Below are 24,125 nucleotides of genomic sequence, written 5' to 3'. Positions count from 1 at the left end.
AAGTTAGCTTATGGGTTATTATAGAGGTTATCAAAGCTGCAGGAATCAACATTAACGCACGTGTCATAAACAGGAAGCTGCAAAAATCTCTGCTTTTACTTTAACTCTTTTTTTTTCTGCTTTGAATGAAGCGTCGATGCCAATTTACATCGCCACGCTACCAGTCATGACCTACAGAGGGCAGCGTTGAGTCATTTGTGGTTAGGCGACGTGTCTATGTCCCAACATACACACAGCAGTGCGCCCTCTTCTGGACTCAGATGCAGCTGCAGGAGACAGCAGACTCGGCTTCCTCCACCTCCTCCCCGTACAGAGTGATGAGCTGTGGGTGGACCCTGAATGCACCAAAACACAATCATGTTTTCATCCCTTAAGAGGACGTCACAGTGACTTTATTCATTTCTTGTAGATTAACCTGAACGAATCCCCCAACCTTTTCTTACCCACCCTCTTACCCTAACATTAGCCTGATCTTAAAGCAAGTTCAAACCATAAAATGTAATGATTAGCATTAGTTAATGGGGACCTGCATTTTGTCCCCTTAAGGAGAAGTGTCCCCACAATGTGACTCACAAATGTGGGAATAAGAGAATCAAATATGTATTTACGAAAGACATAAGAAGTGGACGTAGCCTCTCGGTTTCAATGCTGAGACCAATGCAGAAACTTTAAAACATATTAAATAAAGAGAATTCAAAGTATATATTTTTTACGTAATAATGACACTGAGTATGAGACCTTATGAGCACTTCATTAGCGATCTCCACCAGCTCTCCGTCGATGTTCCAGGGGAAGGCGGCTCCCTCTGATTGGATAATGGGCGACGTCCTGGAGTCTCCGTCTTCCTCGCTCTCCTCCTCTGACCCGCCAATCACAGACCGGGGGCGGATCCTCACTGCTGACACGTCGTGCGTTTCCACGAAGGAGAAGCTGAACTGCAGACAGATAAATCAGGGTCAAAGGTCAGCTGATGGGGATAGAGAGGCTGGTCAAGATCCTCTCTATTAACGGCTCGTTAATCTGGAGGAGTGACTCAGTTTCTTCCTGTTTACTGTCCTCTGCTGTAGCACCATGAAGCTCTAACAGGGGGCAGCAAAGACCAACGAACAGACAGACAGACTGACTGACTCTGTCCTGTTTGTGGGCTATTTTCACACTGAAGTTCAGATTATAATAATAATAATAATAATGAATAATAGTCTTTAATGTGCTTTTACACGTGATTGATTATGTGTAATGTCTTTTATCTGGATCTTAAGACTTTAGTAGGTTGAGCTTGATTAAAAAATGTCCCTTGCTACTTAATAACATGTCCAACATGTTGAAGGACAGAGCAGCAGAGTGGACGTCTGATGATTTTCAGATCACACAAATGAAACTGTGTTTACTTTGACTTTTCTTCAGGTGACAGGACTGACTCAGGTGAGGTTTAATGCCAGTGGGTTGTCAACTCAACCAGGAACTCAGCATGATTGACGCTGAGCTGTCCGTCACTCAGTCAGGATGGAGGCTAACGGGATGTAGGTCAGTGAGTAAACAGCCTGTTTACTCTTCAGGACAGTGAACGCCAGGCAATCAGTATATTTAGTAAGTGGGTTAGTGTGCAGTCCCTGAGGCCGGGCCAGGCCGGGCCATGCAGAACCAGGCTAATCTCCTCACTAACTAGTGTGTTTATTTTTGCTCCGTGAGAGGTGGAGCCTCGGGACAGCAAGTGAAGGCTGAGACACGGCAACCTGATGGAAAAAAATCAGACGCAAAGTACTTGGGATGCGGATCAGCAAAATACCAAGATTCATTGGGCTCTGACCTTCTGACTGTCTGTATTCAGACAAAGATGGTTTGTGAGTGAAACGAGATATCACTCTGTAGCACAAGTGAAAGACCACCAGCATGTGTGTTTTTGTTAGATTGAAAGGGACAAACAGAGTGTTCACTGTTCTCTTTTAATAAATCTCTGCAGCTTTATTACTGTGATTTATCTTTTAATAAACTGTATTGATTTAATCTCACCTGTCCACTGGAGCTGTTGTATCTCTTCAGGTGTTTGATGAACTCTGACCTGGAAGTGTTTCCCACGGCGATCAACGACGCGCTGCCGTTTGCCAACCTTTCACAAACAGGAAGTGGAAGAGAAACATGATGACATCACCTGCGGTGTGGTGCATTCAAGGTCACAACACAGGTGATTTTTAGGATTTGTAGAGGGATTATCTGCCTGTCATACACTCATGTACCTGCTGTAGGGAGCCAGGCCTTGAGGTATGTGTGGACTCAGACAGGGGATGGACATGACGCTAATGCTCAGATACAGGCCCTGATTGGTCGTCCAGGACTCCTCCCCCTCTGCACAGACAAATCAAAGAAAAACAGTGAAATGTTGATATCTCGTTCACAATTATACACTATCAAAAGGTAGACAAGAACTTGTCTCACCTGACTCAGGGTCTTGGTCCTGGTCTCTGAAAGAAATCCAAATTTTGGAACATATAGTTTTTCAGATCTATCAGACTTTGAGCTACCTTATAGCAGTAATTAAAGACAAAATGTATGAAATATTAAGTACAGAGAAGGAGCCTGCTTCTCACCGATGTTCAAGCAAATTCTTGTTTGACTTCTTTGTTGGTAAAAAAGACAGCTGACAGTCTTCTGGTCTGAAGGAGAGAAGTCATAAACAAAGAAGTAAAACGAGAGTCAGTCTGCAGCTATGCTAGCTGCTCTGTGAGGCTGTATTCAGGAACAGCGCTGCTTCGAGCAAAATATTCACTGACAATGCTTAACATGCTTCTGTTTAGAAGGTATAATATTTATAGCATCTTAGGTTAGCCTGTTAGCATGCTAACATTTGTTAATTAGCAAAACAGACATGGATGGACAAACGATAACCTGCCGTTGAAATGAAAGGAAGCTCAGAGAAACACTTTATTAGCCAATTAGCGTTGCAGCAAGACAACACAGGTAAATGACAACAAACCTAAAGAGGTGCATCACGCGAGAAGAGGTGGAATGATAGTTGTGGACATGAGGGAAACAAGAGTTCATCCTCCAGGCATCAGGGAAATCTGTACCAACCCTCAGGGCAATATGCTTCTACCATTGCAAAAACTTTACCTTTTGAATTACCTTTAAAGGTTTTTGTGACAATTTATTAGCTCAAAACAAATATCTTGTTAAAATCAAAATAAAACATATGACCTCTAACCTTTGACCTTTAAAAAAAAAAATTAAAATTCAACTATACAAGTTTAAAATCATGTTTGGGTGTGTTTGTGTGCGTTACCTGAGCCTCGCCAGTGTCTTCACCAGCGCATACTCTCGTCGCCTCGCTGACGGCATCCACCTCTTCTTCTCTGCTTTGGCTAAGCTCCGCCCACCGAAACCAAACATGGCGGAGAAACCGAAACGCACCAACTGACCGAGAGACGTGAAGCTGCACATGTCCACCAGCTGCTTGTGACCTGCAGAGACAAAGAGAGAGAGAGATTAAACACTGATGAAAGATTATTTCAGTTAGGAATATGCGTAAAAAACACACAGGAGGTGGTCTTTTGGTGAGAAGCTCATTAATATTCATGAGAAGCAGCACTCCAAATATGGGCGACAGAAAGAGGTCAGAAGTGTGTATGTGTGTAAATATCTATAAACATCAGGGGGATCCCATTGCAGTGAAGTAACCAGTCTCTGGCTGTGTATTAGTCCAGTTTGATGAGTTCAAAGGAGGCAGAAATCAGAGGACATTTAGCAGATTAAGGACAAATTTGTGACTCTCACTTAAGGGTGAAATTGTCCTTTAAAAAAGTAACTTTATTTTTTTTGTTCCATATCGTAGGAACATTTAAGCCAACAGAAATGTGACCACCCGGGGCAAGTGAAGGCCTCGTTAGGCTACTTTAGTCTCTGAACATCCATCACAGGCAGTTTCTTTACTGTGTGCAGCGGCCCAGGAAAAGACTTAAACCAACTCTGGTCACTTTGTGAGGCTGAACGACTGTCTGATATCTTTAATTTATGTTTATTTTTTATTTTCCAACAGCCTGTGAATGCAGCACAAATCACAGAAGATACTAAACCAACTCTGTAGACTGTCAGGCTGAAGAAATATCTGATTTATCGGTTATTTTCCCACTGCCTTTGAACGCAGCACATACCATATAAGTAACTGGAATAAGAAACATGATCAACCTTATTACCTGATTTCACCATCACACTTCAGTACGATGCCACACACACACACACACACACACACACACACACACACAGCATGCCATCTGGCCACATACCTGCTGTAACCTACTGAACTGCAGTCTCCCTACCGGTCTGTCTGACTGACTGCCTGTCTCTCTCTCTGGATAGAATCTGATTTCCTCACCATATGGCGTGTTGTCAGTGTGTGTGTGTGTGTGTCGTGTCTCAGCTTTAATCCTGAGACGGTCAGTTTGTCAGTGGGTTCAAACCTGCAGTGAAAGGGGAAACCAATATTTACTTGTGAAAGGTATACATGAAGTATATATTTATTATCTATATTATTATTGTATTTTATTGTCTTTTTGTCTTGCATTTTATTTATCCATCACTTCTTTTACCTTGTCCTTTCCTTTGAGCTGCTGTAACAAGTGAATTCCCCCCCGGGAATTAATAAAGTATTTCTGATTCTGATTATTTCCTTGTCTCAGCAGCAGCTAACCCGAGGTTGAGGTGTCCCCGGAAAAACAACAAACAGGTTGGCTACATGCTTTTCTCACTTAGCTCTCGCTCTCTCAACATGCGCCGAACTCCCGTTAAAAAGTAGCTTTACAACAATAACTCCCTCTTCCCTCTCCCTGAACCACTACTCAACAAACAGCTGCAAAACAACAGCTGACATAAACAGGAACTTATACCCTTTGTTACAATACACTGGAGTAGATATGCATAAACATAATAATAATCATAAATTATTAAATATGTTTACATATAATTTGTGCATAAATGATGAGTAACCTGTGCTTTTTATTGTTTTTGCTCCCTAATCTTGGTCTGAGCTTCAGGGTCACCTTAAACCAGATGTTATTATAATTACTATTAGCATGGAAGATTTTAATAGATTGATAGTTATATGAACTTTATTGATCTCAAGCTGGGAAATTGGGGAATTTGGGGAATAAAAACAGGATTATTTGACCAGTGAGTGCACATGTCTTGTTGCTGAACGCTGCTAATTTATAGTTTTATGTTAATAGTCTGTTGTTTGTTCTTTATGTGAAACTTTTGATGCTGCTCTCCTGGCCAAGACTCCCTTGTAAAAGACAATTTGTATGGGAATATTCCTGGTAAAATTAAAGGTTAAATAAAAAAAAACATTATTGAAAAAAAAGGACAAAAAAAACTTTATTTTGTCGCTGATGCTCACGTCGAGTTCAGTTCAAACAGATTTATACACAACACACTGAGGTTTGCAGATAGAGACTAAAAACAACGCACCACCTTCACTGAGGTCAGAAGTCTATTCAATCAGGACACCGTGGGGAAACAGTTCAGGTATGTTCACCTTCACAGTGTCATGAACACATCTGAACACACCTGCTGTCGCCTGGTGTCTGTGGGAAAAGCTTCCTACCTGGGAACTTTAACTGTTTTCTATTGTTTAGGAATTAGCCTCATTTGTTCCACTGAATACTCCCATCTGTCACACACACACACACACACACACACACACACTCAGCTTCCAGTTTTAATTAATGTTAATGAACCACCGTCTCACCACAACCAGTCGTTCACACACAGCGGCCTGCCCTGCTGCCAGCTGATTGGTCGGCAGGTGTACCTGAGAGCAGTCAGGCAGAGGTGAAAGGGGGCGGGGCCACAGGGTTCAGAGCAAACCTGCGATTCAGAGTGAAACTGATCCTGCTGTTAGACATCTGTCTGCTCCTCCCTCAGGAGACCACTCACACCGTCTGCTTCACTCAGACAGTTTGATTGAAAACAAAGCTGCAGCCTGAGTGACCATCAGCCAATCACATCAAAGCTTGACAAGAACACAAGCTCCTGATTGGCTCCCTGTAAGTGTTTTCTGTCTTTATAATTCGTAATTATCATGCTGGTGTTTATTTTTTGAGAACTGTAGTTTAAATGAGTTATTTAATGCAATAAGAAGGGTCTAACGTCATGATTGACAGCTCTGTGGACAAATACGGCTCCTGCAGTTGATCTAGTAGAGGTAGAACCCACCCCAGCTTGAGCGTGTGTCTATTCATACAGGTATAACCTACCCAGGACGATGTGCATGGCTGCAGTGACTGGATCTCTGACTCCATGAACAGAACAGGAAACCACGTCTGTAGAACCTTTAAAGACAACAAAGAAAAACAGACAAGTTAGTTTCTAAAAATGTGAATATAAATGTGTTTCTGGTGAACTGTGTGTTGTCTGTGTGTTCTCTCTCTCACCAGCAGGAATGATTCCAAGTGGCAGCACTTGTTTCACCGGCTTCTCAGGAGAACCAGCATCCAGCTGAGCTCTGAGGACCATAGCGTGACACAGCTCTGCCACCGAACCGTCCCCACCGACACACACCACCCTGACAGACAGGTGGACAGGTTGAGCCAAACAGGTAGATAAGGTTTTATTGTCTTTGTTCCCTAGTCTCACTTATAATGTAAACTCTCATCTGAATTTAATATAAAGTTAAAGACATTTAATTTTACTGATCATTTCAGGTAACCTAATCACAGCCATGAACATGCTCTATATTTGCTGCGTTAGACAGGTTTCCCAAAATGCATTGTCATCCAGCAGGGGGCAGGACTCCTCCACCAACAGTTGAACTGAATAAGGCTGCGCAACAACCCTCAGTACTTTTGGGTACCAAGAAAAATGTGTCTGAAGCACCAATTATGAAAAACTATTTAGATACATAACACTGACACTGGAATGATTGATTAAGCTTGCTTACCTATAGACTACCTTGAAGAAAAACTGCCCAATTTTAGACTGCATTTTATTTGGGCAAAAAGACATTTAACATGTGAAAACCTTCACTTCATTTGTAAAAAAAAAAACCAGGTGTGAAAAATTTTTAATGATTCCAAGCCTTATAGTAAATGACTTAAACTTAAAGAACAAGAGACAGAAGGGGGGAAACTAATTCAACTCATAGAACTAAAAAAGGCAAAAAAAAAAAAGAAAGAAAATAAAACTAACATTGTAAAATAAATAAATAAATTAAAATGTCTGCAGTAGTTGTCTAAGGTAAACAAGATAAGTTAAATTTCTAGAGATGTAGCTTTCACTAAGCTAACTTTCTCTCTAATATTTCTTACTTTAAGACCTGAGTTGGGATATTTGTGACTAGTCAAAAACTTTTACGTGGATTTTTTAAGGGTTCTTCTTGGGGACCTTGGACACTAAAATCTCGGCCATGAATCTGTGAATTTGTAGACAAATACTACAAAGTAAGAAATGATAAGCGTGGAAGAAATCCTTCAGCCCTGCTTTTTACCTGCAGATGTGCATTTCTTTTTCAGTATCTTAATGGTACAGTCATTTGATTAAATTTTTGTGGCATGCTAGGTATGAGTTTAGCTTAACAGATTTTAAGAAGGTGAGGGAGACTTTTTGTGTCCTTTCTTTCTAGCAGCAGGTGTGGTTATAGTGGTGTCAGCATAATATGAATCATAACTTGGTTTGTTGACGGGTCAGTTTGTGTTTTAAGGAGCTCAATTAAAAGTGAGAACTTCCGTCTTCACAGGTTTTCATTTGCAGTACATTTGAGGTAAACAGGCTCCGCCCCCTTTACCTCCCCCCCCCCCGCTTATGGGATTACCTGAAGCTCCGGTCACCACGGTGACAGCCAGCCTAATTGGCAAATGTAGGTTTCAACCAAATCCACACCAGAGCAGCCTCACACACACACACACACACACTCAGCAGCTAGCTTAGCAACGCTGAGCTAATCTTCTCTAAGCACATTAAGCTTTATGAGGGCTGAGCACAAAAGAAGCTTACGCACACACACACACGAACTCACACACACACACACACACACACACACACAGACCATCATAGATATTGATGAGAGTTTGATCAGTGTTTTTGTACTTGTAACTGTTATTGTTACATTTATGTGTCAGTAGCACAATATATGGCTTTTACTTTTATTAGCGAGGTTAGCATAGTTAGCATTAGGCGTTCGACATCACCTGTCGGTGTGCTTTTTTGTGCGTGTGTGTGTTTGTGTTTGTGTGTAATCAGTCTGGGTCAGTGTGTTTTTGTGTCAGCCTCTGACGGTAAAGTGCTTTTTAATTATCTGGTTCAGTTCAGACGGTTATAGAAGGACGACGTCTCAGTGCGGTGATGACTTTTATGTAACATTACTGATGTAAACACCGGGTCTTTAATGTGTAACTTTATTCAGCTGTAATGTAAAGCTTTAATACTACTACTAACACACATATTTAAGTCTTATTTTCTTTCTTTTTTTATTTCAATGAAGTTTATATTTTTATTTCTGTAATTGTGACTTAATTATTGAACACGAGACAGAGTCATTATCCCATATAGAGATACATTTACTGAAGATATTAGTTAGACCTCCTAAAAGCCTTTTCTTTTATATTGTTTAAGTGTTACATACTGTTTGAATGAAAATACAATTAAGATGTAACCTTAATGTAACCTCTATTTTGCTTGTCTAAGTATGTTACAGTAAGCAAAACAGGATTGTGTTATGATGAATAACTGTGATTATTTAATTACATTTTAATTGCTTTATTGACACTATTTAAAAAACAACACTTATATTATTTTACATATTGAATTTAATTAATTTATCCATCAATAATCACCTGATTTGAACTTTTTATTTCTTTGTATTTAGCTAATTGAGACCTGCTCCATTCAATCTCCATTCATCTTTTCTTTTGCAGTTAGCTTGATGTCATTGTGAATAAAGGTTGATGAAAAACGAGACCAGACGAGTGGTAAACAAACTCCTGCAGCTACTGTTAGCTTAAATAGCTTGCTAACCACATACTTCATACAAACAAAATTTGAGGGCTAAAAATAACAAACTACTTCTTCTACTCCGACCTTGAACTGCTATTATAACATCAATATCACTGCATACACCTTTAAGGTGCAGCAGATCCTTACAGTGGAGCTGTGTGGCAAATTATCATACCATTAAACATTTTAGAATAAACTGTTAAATAAATTGTTTTGTGGAATTTTCAGCAATAAACTAAACCGGAAAACCCAATTTTCTCTGAGTTGGGTGGTGTATTCTCTGCAAGGTAATACATTTGAATAAAAGCAGAAAGAGAGAGAGAGAGAGAGAGATCCAAGGGATGAGAGTCAACTAACCCATCATATTCATCCAGCTTGCATTCCTTCATCACTGAGAGAGCGTGACCCTTCCTCTCCGTCACTGGAGAGAGAGACAGAAAGAAAGGGAGAGAGAGACAGACAGACGGAGAGAGAAAATAGAGAGAGAGACAGGAGGAAAGAAAGAGACAAATAAGGAGAGAGACAGGAGAAGAGAGAGGGAAACAGATGGAGAGACATTGAGATGGGACAGAGACAGAGCGTTCATGCTTGTGTGTGGTCACATGTACATAAGTGTGTGTTCAATGGCTGCCAGAAAAAAAGTGGGACAACGGATATCACACCATCTGCTGAGAGGAGAGGAGAGGAGAGGAGAGGAGAGGAGATAACGAGAGGAAACAAGAACTGGAGAAAAGAGAAGAGTAAAAATGAGGAAAGAAGATTGGAGGGAAAGCCGGAGGAAATGAGACAAAACGAGAGAAAACAAGGAAAAAAAGTGGAGACAAGGAGATAAGATACGAAGAGGATAAACAAGGAAAGGAGAGGAAGGGACACAAAGACAAGAGAAGAGGAAAGAGGAGGAAACAAGGAGAGAAAACACGACAGGAAATGAAGATTAAACAAAAGAGGAGAAGAGAGAAAAAATGATTGTGCTGCTTCCGCAAACGTAGATTTTCCTTCTAGGTAATCCTGAGGTATCACGTTCACAAGAATCTAAAAGGAATGATGTCACAGCTAAGATGACCTTTGACCTTTTGGATAAAAATGACATCACTTTAATGGAAGTTAATGCCAAAAGATATTCCCCGCAGGCGTACCTGTGGGATATGACGTTCACTACAATGGGAGGGATGAAGAGAAAACAGCCCTCTGAAAACAGTGGCTGGCATAGAGTCATGAAAACAAGAACCGTAGATGAGAGGAGAGGGGATGAGAGGAAACAAGAGAGGGAGAGGAAAAAGAAAAGATGAAACAAGGAGAGGAGATGAGAGAGAGAGGAAACGAGCGGTGAGGTGAGGGAAAAAAAGGAGGAGAGAAAACAAGGGATGGGAGGAGAGGAGAGGAGCAGGTTGTCTCCCTGTCACAGCAGATGGGCTAAGCTCCACCCCCTGTATCAGGTTACCTAGCAACCAGAGACTGCCATTAACACTGACCTTTGGACCTCCTCGAGACACACAAACACACACAGATATGTACACACACACAGATTTCACATCATCTACTACCCAGACAATTTTATTTTATCACCCTACACGTGAGGAGTGACATCATCTGAAATCTACAGAGGCCCCGCCCACATTCAGTCAGAGTTATACAATGTTTATCCCTCATATTTGTTGTAAACATGAAATACAGATAAATAAACAAGAGGCCGGGCTGACCGGTTATGTCAGTGCGGACGTCGGCCATCTTGAAGAGCGGAGCCACATGTTCTCTGTAGATGTGAACGGCCTCCTTCTTGTGGCTGCTGGGGTTGATGAAGACCTTCACAAACCTGGGACGGCTGAACGCTGCTCGAAAAAACACAAACACACAAGCACACAGATCGGATATGTAAGGCTAAGTGTCAACTGAGAGTTTGGAGAAAATTAAGAGCAAAAAAAAGTGTATTTTTTACATTTTTACTCGGTTATTTCTCGGTTCATTACATCCCTTGTAATATAGTAAATCACAGAGGCTGCACTCTGGCTTACTTCAGTGGTATGAACCCGAAATAGAAACAGATTTTCTTGTGATAACTTGCAATTAACAGCATTGTTTGCCAAAATTATTAGGACATCACGATGCAGATTTGTTACAAGGAAAAATGAAGCTTTGTCAGGTCCGTCCCCAAGAGGAGAAGAAACAACTTTTAATGCTTGTTTGTTGAACGGAGGTTGGATCGATCATCTCTGATGCATTCAAGGAAGTCAGGGAAATCTAAGTGCTGAACGGCAACCTGTCTTAAGTTGAAATTTTTGATGTAGAACAGATCTTTAGCTGGACTTACATGCAGATGTCTGTTTATAGAGATTAATAAGAAGCTAAATCATCATCAGATTACCATTGATGGGAATTGTTGATGGCATTACGGCGCCTAACGTTCCGCCTGCTTTCCGACTGTTTTTCCTGCATACGCCGCAGCCTGCTGATACGTGATTGGTCGATATTACTCTGACTACTAAAGTACAACAAACGGAAACCAGAAAACTTCCTGTACTAAAATTCTGTGCCTACAGATTCTCCATATAAATGTAAACAGAGATCAGTATGAAAAGAGTAAACACCTGTATACTGTCCAAACACTGGGAGGAGGCCTGTTCACTGCAAAATATTCACAATATAATTTTACATCACCATCACTTTCACAGTGAGTGTGTGTGTGTGTAGGGGCACATTGTTTCGACTCCATACTACACACACACACTGCCCCCCGTACAGCTCATCATTAGGCAGATTTAGAGGCCGCATTATAAATCCCCATAGACGAGCACAGATCAATATACACACACACACGAGCTCCATTATCCAGCTCATTACTATAATCTGCTCCCTAAAGGCCGTGACCTCGCCCTGTTAATGACCCCACACACACACACAGTGCACCACCTCCTGCCTTCACTTCACCCCGCGGCTCTTAGCGGGTTCTAAGAAGTTCCTGTGAGGAGTCACTCACAGCACCTACCCCTCTTCTCTCTACAGGACCGCCGCCATCACCAGAAGTGCCACCAAGTTTTTTTGGTACGCTACAAATATCTTGACTAGACCAGACAAAACTACAGCAGAGGACTAACTACACCTGATGTAAACATTAATTTCTCCCAGGTATACAAATGTCACATGCTTGACAATGATGAGAGAAAAGCCCGATGCTCAAGCACCCAGGATGTTACTGGGAGCAATGGTAGTAATGGTGCTTAGGGCAACACTTCGGACCAGGGCACAAGGGTTACGCTGTGTTATTGCAAGCATCTGGCATTACAGTGGTATCACTTTACAGGGGTTAGGACTAAATATGTGGCAATGTTGTAGTAGGCAAACAATATAATGTGATTTTTATTATATTTTGGGGAAATTGTCAAAGAAATATATAAAGAAAATATAAAGTATATGTATAAAGTCTTAGTAAAAAAGGTACATTAAACTTAAAGGTATAATAAGTAGAATTTTTACTGCATTTTGTCGACAACACATTCAAACTGGGCCCCTCCTCCTCCTGGGCTCTTCGTCACCAGAAGCTCACTCTCACTCTCTTGTGCAAGAACACGCCCACAACGCCCAGCTAACACCTACAGCATCACGGTTACCTTTGCGCTAGCATGCTAACTGCCAGTTAGCTTGTCCTACCCGGTTTGAGGCGCCTACCTGTCCAACAGAAAGAAGGTCAACTCTGCATCGCTCTTTCGCCATGTTCACCGGTCTGAATGGGGCCCAGTTGCTAAACTGAACCGCTCCCGCACTCACCTATATGCTGTGATTGGCTCAGGGAACACACAATCTGCACACACTCACCAACACACATGTATAGAGGCCCGTAAGTGATGATTTATATTATATTATATTTGTAAAAGTCTATGTTTTATTTTTCTAGGAAAATCCTACTTATCATACTTTTAAGGCAGTAAAAAACTTTGAGGTAAACTCGAGGTGCAGAGACAGAAAAAGAGACCACAGAGCACCTGTCTTCATGGAGGGAGGGTATTATTTACATCCACAATACTGTGATGAAACAATCAGCAATAAAGTTTATATCTCTTAATATTAATATTACAATCACTCATTACTTCCTTATTTTGTAAGTGAAGCTATACACATGCTTTAGCAACTCCACCGTGGGGACAACATGCACCAAATAGCGCGGGGGGTGATGCAGCAGGACTTTGGACTGACAAGAAAAGTAGTTCCTCTCAGTTCTACCGTAATCGTGATAGCCTTACAGGGACCTGCTAGGCGTCTTTCGAAGGGATTGATACATGATTCAATCTCTCTCTTTCAAACACAAACACACATTAACACAAATGTTCAGTCTCATAGGAAATTATGTTATTCAGTTTCTTTATAGATGATCTGAGAGAAAGGATAGTCAGACAGGTAGATGTAGAGAGATCAAGTATCTGTTAGATCATCTGCCAACCTCCCAGCTGCAGGTTGTTATGGAGCAGCTAAAGCATCACCATGGTAAACAATCTCAGAGAAGTGTAGGGTTTCTTTCAGAGAAGCGAGCTGCTGAATATAGTTGACAAAAACAGATTATATTATGGTGCAGGCTCCGTCTGAGGTCAGGGGACGGTAGTAATCAATTAAAGGCTTTAAACGTCCAGTGTAATCAGATTCTCTGGACTGATATGATCTACAGATGTTTCATATACACGAGGCTTTGCAGGAAACTGGTATTTGTAGTCCAACCTGAAGTACACACAGAGGGTTTTCTGGAAATCCCTGCAGCTAATGTAGCATAGTGTTATCATAGCAGATCCACTGTCAGGTCAACTTGCCCCAAGACACCTGAGAGCATTTACGCAAACATGTGGGTTTGTTTACATCACTGTGAGTCGTGCCTGCTACAGAAGGACCAGCAAAGAAATAGAAAATTCAACAGTTTATTTGGGTCTACAAGTTTGAAAACTGGAAGGTGTGAGGCTGTCCTCAGGCAGAGTGGTACTTTAAGCTAAATGCTAATGTCAGGATGCAAACGTGATCATGCCAACATGCAGATTTACTGCCAATATGCAGGTAAGTTAGCATTCCTGCTAGCTTCCTGCATATTTACATCCTTGATTTTTTTAATATATATGTATATGTGACACATTTTCCATCAGCCAGCAGTGGTTGGTCTGGCAGAGAGAGTAGGCGGAACTAAGCGGCTGCTTTTCCGCTCTCAGCAAGTGTTGCGAGTAAACAGTAATCTACTATGGCTGAACAAACAAAGAAAAGATGGATGACTAAAGATACAACTTCAACAATAAGTGAAAATCCAAAGAAAAAGAAACAAACTTGACGCTCAGATGAAGCAAACAGTCTGAAAAGGAAAGTGACCGTCGTTACCCATACAACAGTGGATTTTATTTTTCCTGCTTCGATAGCACTGGTTAAGAATGACGGACTCAGTAGGCATCAAGTCGGGTTTGCTGTGACTGAATTGTGATAGATCTGCTGTGCATAAAGTTGCACAGCAAGTGTGTGCATGTGTGTGTCAGGTTCGAGTGTGTCCGAAGTGTGGAGAGAAAGGCTTGCCTGGTCTGGTCTTGTTTTGATTCAGTGCAGTGGTATCGTGCTTATACAAACTGAGGAGGTAGTCATCAGCAAGACTTTCAAAAGTGTCTTGAAGGTCTTCAGCATCATCTGGTTCTCTTTATAGCACAAAAACGTATAATCAAAAATATCAAAAAAGTGTTGAATGACACAGAGCGCTGGGGGGGCCCAAAATGGAACTCATGTATTGTGTCATAACTGCAAGAATGAGAGATATTTATACTTTCCTAAGATTCATTTTTTGGCCTTTATGCCTTTGTTAGATAGTACAGTGAAGACTGACAGTAAATGGGGAAGAGAGAGTGGGGTAAACATGCCACATGCAACAGTTGTCAAGATTGTTTCTTATCTTAACTCTGTGGAACACCAATGGCGGCACAAAATTTCATGCCCATCTGGTCAGTTTCTTAGATATTTCAGTCTGGACCACAGTGTGAACACTGACTGACATCGCCATGTTTCAAGCCACACAGCTAGCAAGGCAAGAAAATGGGTGTGTGAGGGAGTTTGACCTCCTCTATATTGTTCCTGCAGGTGCAGGTGAGGTGCATATGTATGCAGCTGTACAATAAAGTCTGTTTCCTGACAAACTAATAAAGCCCTGAAGCTGAATATGAAAGAGTGAGACAGAGAGGGAGACGGTCTCTCTCATCCTGTCACTATGGATACACTCATCGACTCCTCAGACACACAGGTTAATATGTAACACAGACCTGTGCACACACACACACACACACACACACTGGGCTATAAAGCAGTTTATAGATGTGTCCTACTCTGAACAACCTCTTCTGTTAAAAATTAATAAGAGTTAGGACGATTAATATGTGAATCAAGAGAAAATTTGCAGCTAATTTGAATTAAGTTTGAATTCTCTGGTTCCTGCATTTAAAGACATCACCTTAGATTTAGGGGAAATTTTAGGGGTTTAATTTGGGGACTTGATCAAGCACTTTACAGAAAGTTACAAATCACCGAGTAAATAAATGAAAGATTAATTAATAATAACGTTACGTTTGCAGCCGTAGTTCTTATATCCAAATAAAATAATAATTTTGTCTAGCCTGTTGATGGCCACCATGAATGGGTTTCATTAACCAGATCCACTTTCCCATGTCACAATTTTCCAAAGCCCAAAGTGTCTTCCATGTTTTTATTTGTCCCACCAACATACCCAAACCAACAGATTCTTCATTTACTATCATAAATAAAAAAGAAAAGCAGCAAATGTTTTTGCTTTAAAAAATTCACTGAAACAATTAATTCATTATCAAAAAGGTTTTTTAGCAACTAATCTATTTGTTTAGTTAATTCAGTTTATTTGACAGGGGCCGTGCACAACACAACTGTTGGGCCAGAGCAATGACTGTATGTATAGATGGACGACGCATCTCCATCTGCTCTCATTGTACGGAATAGATGCCAAAATAGCCCCGATGACAGGCCCTGCCATCTTGAGATGGTGATGTCATTTGGAGCCAGAGCTGGGCAGTAGAGATCAGCGGGTGGAGTCGCCGTAGCCACGTCCGCTAATTAAAAGACACACTTAACTTACAGGGAAAACGCCGGTGTGTTTAGCAGCAGAACAGCTTCTTGTGGTGATCTGAGGTTGACGTTCACAGATATGAAACTTCAATGACTGTAGTGATTGTTTTAGTTGCGTTTCCTCTCGTCGTTCGTCCTCCACTCTGCTATCCGGAACTAACTGGCTGCAGGAGCCGTATTTGTCAACAGAGCTGTCAATCATCATTTTTACAGCAACAAATAACTAATTAGAAATGAACTTTTCAGAGAAAAATGAACACTTCATTTGCTGTGTATTTTGATTTTATAGTTTGACTCATGTCCCATCTGTTAACATGGAGGAGGCGGGCTTTATGAGCTATACCGCAGCCAGTCAGCAGAGGGCGAGCTGTCATGTTGTCCATGTTTTTATACAGTCTATGTGCCAGAGTTAGCTATATAGCTAATTTACATCTGTGTGTCATGAGTTTCTAGTTTAGTTCTGGTTTTGTCTTGTATTTCGGTGTTCAGTTATTATTTCTTGTTTTACCTTGTCACTTTGTCCCTTGTCATGAGTTTTCATCGTTTAGTTTTGTATTTAGTTTATTCTGTGTTCTTGTCAGTATTTAGTCTTGTTTAGTTTAGTGTTTCATTTGTCTTTTTGATTAGATCATTTCCTGTTTTACTTTGTCACCTTGTCTCTCGTGTTTAACCACTTCCTGCCTTTGTGTTTCCCGCTTGTTTGATTATGTGCCCTGCCCTGATTGTTTTCACCTGCCCCTTGATTGTCTCACCTGTGTCTGATTAGCCTCACCTCCTAGTTTATTTAGTCTTTGTGCTCCCCTGTCTCGTTGCCCGTTCATTGTCGTTCTTCCTCTGGAGTTTTGTCGTCTGTCCATGTGCATCCATCGTGTTATTTCTCTGTGATCTCAGTGTTCCCTTGGATTTCTTATCGCCTGTTTTGTTGGACCTTTTTTTACTATTGGATTTTGTTTGCCTGCCCTCCTTGGATTTCTTATACCAGTAAATCTTTTGTTTCGCCTTCTGCCTTTTGTTTAATTAAATACTTATATCAGTCTGCATCTGGGTCCTCGACCATTTGTTTAAACCCTAAAACCGTGACACTGTTGTCCCTAGGCAGAAAGACCTAAAAAAACACACATTACAATACAAACAATTAAAAACAATACAAATGAACAAATTTCAGTGTTTACCATAAAAACAACATCTATTGCAAAGCTACCATTCCCTCTCTCGATGTTGGAGGACAGTTCCACACAAAGGTCAAAAATAGTGATCGCATGACTGGTTTGCCTCAAGCCATGTTTTAAGTTTTAATAGACTAATTGTCACAGCTGTAGATTTAAATAAAGACTATCAAATGCCAATTCTTCTGACCAATTATTTTTATCGTGTTGTTGCTGTTATTTTGACCCCATGATACCTTACATTAACACCCGGCTGAAACCACCTCGCACTGATTTAGCTTTGTCAAACTAACAGCTCTGTAAGCGAGCAGAAATCTGACACTGGATTAAAAACAGACCTGTCACTCTGTTGTGCTGTTAAACAACTGCAGTCAATCCATCCCGCCGTCTGACTGCATGTATAAAAACATTCACAAAAGGCGAGCGGTGACAGTGTATAGAGTCTGCCTGCCATTCACTCTCCGCACAGCGTTCTGCAGCTGCTTCGCACCGCACACAGCACAAAATAACTCTCTGGAAACATAAAGTGTCTGCTCTCTGCTCACCATTGTGCAGCTGAATGTTCGGACCTGGAGGTTAAGAAGTGGCGGTGGTGTCTGCAGCGGCGGGACTGCCCGCTCCGCCGCACCAACAATACGCTTTTCACACTGACCTCTGGCTGGAAAATAGGCTTAATGTCCGCACGGCAGCGGAGCCACTGACTGTGTTTACCTTCCACACACACACACACAGACTCCTCCGTCGCGGTGTGTAAAGTCACAAAAGCCGTCACAGTTTGATGTGCAGTGTGACCACGCGAGCTGACACACGACCTGGGAGCCATTCATGTGTGTGCGTGAGTGTGAGGCCAGAGACGAACACTTAAAGAAGTTGTGACTTTGCTGCAGGGCCTCGTGGGTAATCTGGTTTGATGGACAGACAGCCGGACAGACGGACAGGTGACCAGCGATAATGTGTCAGACCGATGCCATGGTGACAGGACGATGGTAGCGTATGTGTGTGACCTTTGACCTCTTCCTTTTTGAACAGCTTGTTACATCTCTTGGAAAAACACTGAAAATCTGAAGTGTGTTTGTGAGAGTTAAATCCATATGCCCAGCGCTCCAACATTTCTATTGTGTGTGAAGTGTCAGCCAGGCCCCGCCCACCACGCTGCACCTGGGAAACGGAGTCTGGGAACTTCAGTCTGCAGCAACATCCAGAACTTTATTAAACAGGCCCTGTTAAAGGGATAATAATCTGTTACATAAACTGTAACTCTGCAGCCTACAGGAATGAGAGACGCAATATAACATTTACAGCTCTTTATTCTGCTACCAATGTGACCCTAACCTGGGCAGAGGCATACAGTATTAGGCACAGCTGATTCAATGACAAGAATACAACACGGGCTCTTAGTCCCAACCATTGCAGAGCTGTGTTTAGCTGCAGATGCTTCTTCACATATCGAGTAGAGCTCTTCACAGTTGACAAGCTCTTATCCTCCAGACACAACTTACATTTCACCGTCATGTTGTTCTCGTCCCTTTCACCCAAACATTCTGAATAATGTAAATATGTCCACGAAGTAAACGCTGTCCTCTCTGCTGTCTCGCTAGTTGAGCTAGCTAGCGTCGCATGCGCACTGACACAGCTGTGTGTACCTTCTGCTGGTGCACAGCTACCTGCCAAGAAGTAGGAGAGAAACAGAAACAGCTGCTTCGGGGATTTTCTTTTGTTTTAGCGACAAACAAAAAAGGGAAATACGTTTTTTTTTTTCAGTAAAGGATTACTTGAATTGCAAAAGTAACACGTTACGTTACTCATTACAACAAAGAAGTAATCAGAGTACTCTAACGCAGGGGTTCCCAACCTTTTTGACTACACAGACCAGACAGTAGCAGTAATATTTGATTTGATGCTCATACCTGAATCAATAACGTTGCGATCCGTCTGTATTTCTGCGCACAGTATAAACTTCATCTCCACAGGCTGTCATGTGCCCATATGCTGTGTAGTTCATATATTTCACTGGTACACACAGAGCTTTAGAGGGGCATCAGGGTTCATGATCAAAGTTTCATGAGATGCAAAGCCAGGGTTGCCAGGTTTGCACTTTTTCCAGCTGAACTGGGCGACTTTTGAAGTGTCTTTAGAGGCGCGAGGCCCTGTGCGGTTGCACACTTCACACAGCTCATGCAACGGTTCTGACTCCGCTTCTGTTTGGAATGTCACAGACATCTGTTGGGTTTTGCGGCCCGGTACCGGTCCGCGGACCATGGACACATGGACACATGGACATTTTATCCATTTTATCCTGTGCTAAAGACATTGACTAATGCAGCTTTAAAGAAAAAAAAAAGTATAAATGTTACAACAACATGCATACAAAATATTTATCTATCTTTAATTTATTAGCTGCAAATCCCTGCAGCCAGTTTGGATCTGGTGAAAAGTCTGAAACCAGAAGAGTGGAGTCTGTACAGCAGCAGATCAATGCCCACGCCTACTTCAGAATCAGAAATACTTTATTTATCGAGGGGGGAAATTCGGGATTTTTTTATGTTATGTTTGTATGTCCAAATCATTTCAGCTCCGTAGTGTACCCTAGCTAAAGCGTCAAGTCTCTGCTGCGTGGTCTTATTGGTGAACTAATGTGAACTGGACACACGTCCATGTGTAGACAGTACTTTGTCTAATCTCTCTCGCAGACAACATGATTCGAGTGCTGACAGGATGTTACTGAGTACAGATGAATGTGTGTGTGAGTGTGTAATCCGTATCACTTTGTTCCGGTGGATAAACAGATTAGCTCTTTTGTCTGATGTAACTGTGACCTGCTCATTAAAAAGACTGACAAACGGACTGATAGAAAACAGAGAAATCACAGGTTGGGCAGCTTGCATTGCATCCGGTTAATAACTAGCTAACACGCGCACATGACGACTGAATACCTCATGAATATGAAGGTTTTTTTCTGCCGTGTGGCATGGTCATATCTGCAAAAAGCATTTTTTTTAAAATAAATTCACAAGTTTCACTTTATTCGAAATCGCACAAGGTACTGTAATATATACTAATTAACCCATGGAGCATGGTTATGGCAGAACGACCACCTGTAAGGGCAACACACATCCATGGAAAAAAAGGTTAGCCACCAGGTCCAGTCCAACCAGCTAGCAAAAGGCATACCATCAATCACACTACAGCCACATTAGCAGCTCTCTGAGGCAGTGAGGTAGAGCTTAAGCCAAATGCTAACAATAGCATGCTACCAGGTTCAATATGAACTGTTGCTAACATGCTGATGTTGGGCCATGTTTATAATGTTCACCATCTTTGTTTAGCGTTTTAGCACTCTGAAATTTGCTACTTGGAAGTACACACCAAGCACAGCGAGGGCTTATGGGGATGTGAGGTGTTTGGTACGAGTCTGTCCAACAGGTAGCTTGCGAGCTACCGATAGCTCGCCAAGAGGTTCATAGACTCTGTACAAGAAATCTGACGACAATAAATGCACATTGAAAGCCTAATCCCACTTCAGTTCAATTAAGTACACAGATGTCCCACCCCCTGCAATACAAAATAATAGGATAGGCCTATCAGCTGTCGATGAAAACAGTGAGGCTCCCAAGTTTGTCAACGTCTGAACCTAACCAAACACAGGAATGTAACAGCAACCTCCATCGACAGATCGGGTCAGTTATTGCTGTACGCTAGTTGAGCAAAAGTGAGGCGTTCGGTGCAATTAGCAAGCCTGGTTAGCCAAATTTATGATGGACAGTGAAGGTGGCCACGCCAAGAAAAAACAGAAAACTAACTATTTCCACGGGGAGCTGGAAAGAAAGTTTTTAATTACAATTGTGAAGGACAACGTTTCAGTCGACAAAAGAATCAACACGGGGTGCCACCAGCAATTACAGCGATGTAATGCAAGTAGCTCTCGGCCACTTTCATTTTTTCAAAGTAGCTCTCAGATGAAAAAAGGTCGGAGACCCCTGGTCTGGCATATTGAAATTTCCTCTCATTGGTGGTGCTGGATAAAAAGCATCACTGAAGACAAAAGTATTAATCATCTTTGAAACGATAAAGTCTGAACCAAATTTAATATCTAGTCCATCTAATATTTGTTGACGTGTTTCACACACAAAAAAAAAACAGAATTCCACTTCCTGGTGATGTTTCAGGGGATCACCAAAGCCACATGAATTTGTCGCATCAGAACTCAAAATGTCTTTCCCAATTTTTAAGGCAATCCATCTGGGAGCTGTTTAGATATTTCATTGGCAACCAAAGAGCTGGGCCCACAGAATGACAAAAATAAAGCCAAACAACACAAGCTAAAAAAAAACTGCATCAATCAGGATTTGGATCAAAATCTAAGTCTGCCCAAAATGTATCTGTGGTTGCTAATTTGACGACATCGCTGGGAAATGTGGTTCTTAATACGAGAAATAAAACATCACTTTTGAGGCAAATTAAATACAGTGTGTCGATTACTTCATCTGTATTGGTTTTATATCGCATCATTAAAAGATCTAATCGTTGAATCTATCCATTAATTCATCTATCTGATGAACATGTAATTGCAGGCATTACAAGGCAGTTAGTGCTAATAATAACAGTATTACTCAGCAGTGCGTGTGCATATGTAATCATCTTACAGTATGATGCTCATAGAAGTACTGAGTCATGTTTCCAGAGGATCTCAGCTCTTATGTAACAGACAGATCTTACTATCAGCCTGCTGGAGACTCCATGTGGGGCCCAGCAGGCGCCAAACTAGGCCCAGAGTGAGATACCTCTTTGGTTTAACGTGTTCAGATCCCCCGACCCTTTCAATGGTTAGAACTTATTTACGATGTCTAGACCAATAATTACTGTTATCTGACCACCTGATTGTGTGCGTTACCTGTGAGCAGCTCCTTCAGTTTGTTGTACCAGGCGTGTGTGTGTTCAGCAGAGGCGTTGTGGAGGTGCAGCGTCTCCTCCTCCAGCCTCTTCCCATTCCTCTTACTGCAGAACAGAGCCATGCCGAGCACAGGTCCCCCCGACTGCTTCCCAGCTGCTCGCCGCCGCTTCACCTTCACCGCAAACACGTCCTGCAGGAGCACCGTACCTGACTGCGTTACGCATGATTCACCTGTACAGAGAGAGGAAGAGTTATAAGACACAGCACCTGGAAAAAAAACTGATTTTATCTTTTTACATTTGTAAAAGGCAGAGATGTGGACTTGAGACTTGGTGACTTGGACTCGAGTCGACTTGAGTCGACTTGAGTCACTGTTTTGATGACTTGTGACTTGACTTGACAAAAAATAAATGACTTGAGACTCGACCTGACTTGAAGCATGATGACTCGGATGACTTGAGTGTGTTCATAAGTTTGAATGTTAGCAATTACATATTAAAATTCAATATTTCTGTCTAACTATCAAGTATGTACGCAGCGCAAACTGGGAATCACGATTGGATGACTCAAAAAGCCCCCCGGGTATGTGATTGTCATGATTGGATGACTGGCTGTCAGTCAAACTCCTCGCTATGGCAACACGTAAAAACAAAGCCCCTAAAGAGAAGCCTCATCAGTCGTACTCGTTACTGCTTAATACGGTCTCAGAGCAGACCATCATCATGGCTGCGTCTGTGCCAAGATAATACAGATACAATTCATTGTCATACTTTTTGAACAGGTTATATAAATTGGCCAATAATATCATAATTAGACGAGCTGCTAACACCTTGTCTTTTCTCTTAATAAAGACCGGATACTACAGGTAAGAGTGCTGGATCTTGGGTTGAAAAAAAGTGACTTGACTTGACTTGCCTTAACTAAGGACTCGACTTGACTTGACATAACCTATGACTTGACTTGATTTGCCAAAGAAAAAATGACTCGAGACTTGCTTGAGACTTGGACCAAATGACTTGAGACTTACTTGGGACTTGAACAAAGACGACTTGGTCACAACACTGGTAAAAGGTAGTGTTTTAATCACAAGATAGAAAATGTGCATCAGACAGCTTTGGAGTTGATTCTTCTATGACAGAACTAGGCTAGTAGTTTCCCCCCTGCTTCAAATCATTATGCTAAGCTAGGCTCATCATGCCCTGGACCTATTTCTGTTGTGGAGTGGACACACAGAAAAAAAACTAATTCACATGCTCTCATTACATTTCTGACAAGAATAGAGGGAAAAACCTGCCAGAAAGTGTTCAAATACTTACTTTAATTACCTTTGCTTTTTATCCAAGTTAGCATAGTTGCTGATAACATGAGGACGTTGTCTGTTACAATTCTGTTGTTCTGGAGCCAACTTGTGTTGTCATACTTCATTATTATTATTACGACAAGAGGCTAAATGAGTAGTCGCATACTATGGTATTAATAAAAATAGTGAGTAACAGTATACATAAATGTGAACGTAGGATGCTGTTACTAATACACCTGTGTTCATGTTGCATTATATCATAACTGGTATTAAACTCTAATCCGTTGATCAGCAGAACGTACAGCAGAACCTGTTCTGAAATCTGATTGGTCCATGTGAGATTAATCGTCCAATCCTCTGAGAATGATGTCAGCGGAGCTTGGATAGTTTACTCAGGGTTATATAACACACACACACACACACACACATATTTTATCCATACCACATGTGTGTTGGAGTTTGCGTTTTGTGTTCGAGCTCATGCAGCAGCAAAGTCAGCCTTCTGCACGTGTCTCCTGCTGGCCAGCTGCGGTACTGCAACCAAAAAATCCTCTAAAGCATTGACAGATACCAACCTCTTAAAAAGAAACATTTGGAAAACTACATATCACCAAGTGCAAACAAGGTAAATTATGAGTATTACTATCATAATTTATGACTTATATTATGAACACAGAATATTATCCCAGAGCCT

General features: G+C 41.5%; 1 protein-coding gene across 1 annotated transcript in view; it reads right to left on the bottom strand.

Moving 5' to 3' along the window:
• Nucleotides 1-256: 256 nt before the first annotated feature.
• cerkl (CERK like autophagy regulator) overlaps nucleotides 257-24,125 on the bottom strand; it is a 30,690-nt gene continuing 6,821 nt past the window's right edge. The window contains exons 3-14 of the mRNA XM_069663662.1: nucleotides 22,132-22,362; nucleotides 10,680-10,808; nucleotides 9,337-9,400; nucleotides 6,423-6,553; nucleotides 6,246-6,320; nucleotides 3,278-3,455; nucleotides 2,586-2,651; nucleotides 2,434-2,459; nucleotides 2,235-2,343; nucleotides 2,011-2,107; nucleotides 739-935; nucleotides 257-335 (exon numbers count right to left, since the gene is read on the bottom strand). Coding sequence (XP_069519763.1) covers nucleotides 257-335; nucleotides 739-935; nucleotides 2,011-2,107; nucleotides 2,235-2,343; nucleotides 2,434-2,459; nucleotides 2,586-2,651; nucleotides 3,278-3,455; nucleotides 6,246-6,320; nucleotides 6,423-6,553; nucleotides 9,337-9,400; nucleotides 10,680-10,808; nucleotides 22,132-22,362 — 1,382 coding nt within the window. The remainder of the gene's footprint in view (nucleotides 336-738; nucleotides 936-2,010; nucleotides 2,108-2,234; nucleotides 2,344-2,433; nucleotides 2,460-2,585; nucleotides 2,652-3,277; nucleotides 3,456-6,245; nucleotides 6,321-6,422; nucleotides 6,554-9,336; nucleotides 9,401-10,679; nucleotides 10,809-22,131; nucleotides 22,363-24,125) is intronic.

Source organism: Semicossyphus pulcher, unplaced genomic scaffold (assembly GCF_022749685.1).
Source record: "Semicossyphus pulcher isolate SPU_LCO1_2020_fin unplaced genomic scaffold, fSemPul1.0.p SCAF_15, whole genome shotgun sequence".
Lineage (NCBI taxonomy): Eukaryota > Metazoa > Chordata > Actinopteri > Labriformes > Labridae > Semicossyphus > Semicossyphus pulcher.
The sequence above is the reverse complement of the archived record's forward strand: the minus strand, read 5'-3'. Positions and strand labels throughout refer to the sequence as shown.